The sequence below is a fragment of the Gavialis gangeticus genome, unplaced genomic scaffold (genome assembly GCF_001723915.1).
Source record: "Gavialis gangeticus isolate Ggan-Ray unplaced genomic scaffold, GavGan_comp1, whole genome shotgun sequence".
NCBI lineage: Eukaryota > Metazoa > Chordata > Crocodylia > Gavialidae > Gavialis > Gavialis gangeticus.
Window position 1 is genome coordinate 85,212,669 of NW_017729025.1, and position 4,663 is coordinate 85,217,331.

Consider the following 4,663-nt stretch of genomic DNA (forward strand, 5'->3'; position numbering starts at 1 on the left):
CAAGTTCCAATTTGAAGGCTAGCAGCAAACCATAGCACAAGCAGTGCAGCTGGCAGTGATGCAGCAGCATTATCCAAGACATGTGCATGTCACGAAGCATAAAAAATTGACTTACATATGGAAAGCACTTTATGTCTCAGTCATCTCCAGCCCAAACCTCTCTTGGGAAAAAGTAAGACCAGCAGAGCATAGCACATGTTGTGTTTTTCCTTTAAACACTTTTGATGAGATCCAGTGCTAATTCATTCAGTGGAGTTCTTTAAAAATGGCAGTGATTCATGAAAAAAAATTAAGGTCAGTAGTTTTATAATGGTCAACATTTATAGTAGATGGTGGCCTGTTTAAATAATTTCTTCACTCTTTCTTAAATTCTACAGTTGTTTTTGCCCAATTCATGAATACATGGTGAGAACTCTCGTGTTGAGAATTTCCTGCATATTTGTCATAGGTGAGTAGTCATAGATTTCATAGACATCAGGGCTGGAAGGGACCTTGAAAGATCATCAAGTCCAGCCCCCTGCCCCAGGGGCAGGAAGTCAGCAGGGGTCATAGGATCCCAGCAAGATAAACATCCAGATGTCTCTTGAAAACGTCCAGAGTAGGTGCTTGAACCATCTCTGGCGGCAGTCTATTCCAAACCTAACCTTGGGGGCTCGGACAGTAAAGAAGTTCTTCCTTATGTCCAGCCTGAAATGGTCACGGAGGAGTTTGTGACCATTCGACCCTGTCACCCCTTGGCGTGCTCTGGTGAACAGACATTCCAGATCCTGGTGGTCACCCCTGATAAACTTTTAGGTGGCCACCAGATCACCCCTGAGCCTGCGCTTTTCCAGGCTGAAGAGTCCCACGACTCTGTTTCTGTGCTGCTTACAAGTCACTGTTTACGACTGTTAAATTTAAAGTCTGTATGAGCTCTGTGGTTGGAAAGAAACAGAAAAACACTGAAGATGCTGCACCTGGACTTGACATTTGATAGTATCCAATTTCAGACCTACCTCTCCCTCTTTAAAGTGAATTTTAGTACTTGGGAAAGGTGGGAGCTTGACAGGCCTAGAAAATAAAGTTCTCCATGTAGCCAAACACCAGATGGGCAGGAGCAGGGAATACTTTTCTAAGATCATCAGTTCACCTTATTTCAAATCTGCAGCATCCATTTCTGGTTTTAACACATTTCTCCATCTCCACGGCTTGCTTACTTCTTCCTCTCTCTGCTGCGACTGCCAACAAAGGTGTCACTGGTGGAAGTGTTTTTGTGACCTGGATGCATGACCATTGGACAGAATGCCAACTTATTTTCTGCAAGTCACCGCTGGATAGTAACATATGGTCAGCATAGATCTGGCTGAGATTCACACTATCTATTTATTAAATAACCAGCCACTCCTACATAAAAATTCTAACTTCATGGTCAAGACTCAAGACCATATTGGTGTAATATTAGAAAGAACTGAGTTTTAAATCTGAAGCATTTTTATGTTGTACATCTAATGAATAATGCATTAAATCATATCATGATCATGAGGAATTCTCCTTATTGTCATGTTAAAGGAAATGCATAGCATGGAAGAACTCCCAAGGCTTGCATCATTTCAGTTGCTACAGCATTTCTTTCGTGATATGGATGCGCGGAAAGCCTGCAGAATCAGGTCTCTGTTGTTCTGGACGTTGTAGTCAGTGAGCTTTAGCAGTTTATCAAAGTCCTCCTTGCAGTAGGTCATATTCAGTAAGTTATAAGGTGAGCAGCAGCCAGCAAGAGGCACTGTTCCTTCTGCCAACTCTGCAGGACTGCGTTCCACCCCTGTAAAAAAGGAAAACCAACTTGATTTGCTCAATGTTGAAAGGAAATGTAGAGTGACATTTTATCATTAAGTAGGCTTGCACATCTATGAAGGTACCAACCTAGAGAAAGTAAATTTTCCTTCTTGTGATATAAAAATGTTTCCATTTTACTCTTTGCTTTTGGAACAGCTGGGCAATTGAATGGCTTACGTGACTGAGGAGGGCACACTATCAATTCCCATGAATGACAAAAAGACATGCAGGATTCTCTATACTGGCCATGGAAGAAATTTCTATTGACCATAGTCCATTCAACACTGGATTTACTTGAGGCAAGAACAAGTGGCAAAAAATATCTGGCATCAACATCAAACATGCAAATAATTCCAAGATGCCAGAATCCCCTCTTCTGAAGATCCAAAGCCTTCAGTGTCCTGCAGTCTATTATCTTGGCATCCACGTGGGATACAGTTGATTACAGTGATCAAGGTCCTGCTACTACCTAAATCCGAGTTACTTAAGTAAACAGTATTTACAGATTCATACCTTCACTGCTGCAAAATGGGAAATAGCAATGGTCATGACATCTGGTTGCCACACTGCATACATTGAGCATACTGAATAGAAAGGATGAACTTCAGTTCCAAAAGGCACTGGCTATAGTATCCAAGAAGAGTTTTTCCATTTAGTTGGCAACAATAATAAGCCATATACATCTTCTACTGGACAGCCAACAGATAATTTTGATACACTTTTTATAATATGGATAGATTCTTTACGCATTAAAATTCTCTCTTGTTGATATTCAAGCTGCTTACCAAGTACCTTGAACCTCCTGAATGTGTTGTTCACCAGTGGGAAATGGAGAACTATGGGAGTCTTTAGATTTTTTTCATCCATAAACATATAGCACTCTTTCGGATGCTTTTTTTCCTCTTCACTCAGCACAATTTTTGGGAATGGTATTCCCTGCTCTGAGCAGTACTGCCCAGTCCGTTCTATGGCCTATATCACCACAGAAGGGACAACATTAGAAACTCAGCAACAAAAGTAAAGCTAGCCTATCTTGGGAATATAAAAAGGTAAAAGAGATTAATATATTGAATGAGAAATAAACAGCAAACACATGAGCAGATCCAGGATTTTGGAAAGAATAGTGCAGGAGCAATGAACAGAGCTGCTAGGGTGGCTGCATTCCCCCATTCCCAGTCGCCATCTGCCCCTGGCCCCTCGTCCTCCCCCAGGCAGACTGGTAGACAACATCACAGGGACAGCGGCCAAGGACTAAGTTCTTGAAGCAGGTAAAAACCCAGCTCTGCCCCTCAGCACTCCCTCTCTTCCCCTCCTTGCTCAGTGGTACCTTCCTTCCCCTTTCATCCCTCCAACACACACTGCCTGCTCCTGTCCCTGGCTGAGCCAGGGGTGGGCAGACAGGGGAAGTAAAAAGGGAAGGGATGTGCTGCTGGGCACAATGGTGAAATGAGGGAGAACCAAGGGGAGGCAGAGTTCTTGGCTGCTTCAGGGACTTAAATATAGACTCCAGCTGCTGCTTCTTCACCATGGTCCAAAACAGGGATAAAACCATGCCACAGCACTCTCTCTGGATCTGCCCTTGCAAACATATACTCTGTTTAAAACATCCGGTTAAAATATATTTTTTTTTTATAACAAGAGAGGCATGATTGGAGTTCTCAAGCAAGAAACATCTGTTACTAGAAATGTTTAAACCAGTTAAAACTGCAGTTGCTAAAAGTGTAAAAAAACCCAAAAAACTAGACACTGAAACTCAGCCAAAACTAAAAAATTTTGGTACTGTTTTATAGACATGATGAAACATTGTATGGCTGCCATACAACATAATTTGATGCCCCTTCACATTACTTATTATTAGGGTTGTTAACTAATCACTGTTAACATGCGTGATTAATGCAAGAACCAATTAATGCATTACTTTTTAGCATGTTAATCATGCACGTGGTTTTGGAGTCTGCACCTGGGCTCCTCTTTGCCACTGCCACCTCTGGCCCACCCAGCTGGGTAGTGGTGGTAGTACAGAGGAGCTGCAGGGCAGCACAGGCTCTGGGCTGCTACAGCAGTAAGGGGCAGTGGAGGGGCCACACAGACAGACAAAGACAGACTAGAGGTGCACTGATATATCGGTGCTGCATTGGGACACCACATGCAAATGCGCAGCTGCAGCATGCATGCAGCCAGGAATGCAGCCCAGCAGTGTGTACAGCAGCACCCAGTAGATAAATCTGTGGAGGAGGGAAAGGAAGGAGTGGGGGAAGGAGGGAAGCAGATCAAGGCCCCTATGGTGAGGGAAGGAGTAGGGCAGGGGCTGGAGTGAACAGGACCCTGGGGCTAGGGCCAGGGCCAGGGCCAGGGCCAGGGAAGGTCAGGAACAGAGCCACAGGAGGCTCGTCCAGGTGCATGGGAGGGCAGCTCCCCGCCACTGTGCGCACGCCCAAACGAGACGTGGGGAGCATGTGCCCCCCAGATTTGTGCATAGGGCAGAGGTGGGCTGTCTGGTGCCGGCTGGGGCTCTGCGCCCTGCTGCCTTTGCCCCAGGAGCCGCATGATGCTATGTTATGCGTTCTGCCACTGCGTAGGCAAGGGACGCACAGCTAGCGCGCAGCTCCCAGGGCAAAGGCAGCAAGGCGCAGAGCCCCAGCCTGCAGCAGGCAGCCCGCCTCCACCCCATTCACAAATCCAGGGGGGCACATGCCCCCCATTCCCCAGAGGTGTGCACAGTAGAAGGGAGGCATCCCCCCCCCGCACTCCTAGACAAGCCCCCCATGGCTCAGTCCTATGGCCTGTCCCAGACCTGGAGTCTCATTCACCCCAGCCCCAGCCCCTGCCTCGGGGCTCCTCACCTGCATGG

General features: G+C 46.0%; 1 protein-coding gene across 1 annotated transcript in view; it reads right to left on the reverse strand.

The window, feature by feature from the left end:
- Positions 1-1,243: 1,243 nt before the first annotated feature.
- PLA2G4D (phospholipase A2 group IVD) overlaps positions 1,244-4,663 on the reverse strand; it is a 61,066-nt gene continuing 57,646 nt past the window's right edge. Inside the window, exons 20-21 of the mRNA XM_019519939.1 lie at positions 2,598-2,784; positions 1,244-1,798 (exon numbers count right to left, since the gene is read on the reverse strand). Of these exons, the coding sequence (XP_019375484.1) occupies positions 1,590-1,798; positions 2,598-2,784 (396 nt within the window). The 3' untranslated portion in view covers positions 1,244-1,589. The remainder of the gene's footprint in view (positions 1,799-2,597; positions 2,785-4,663) is intronic.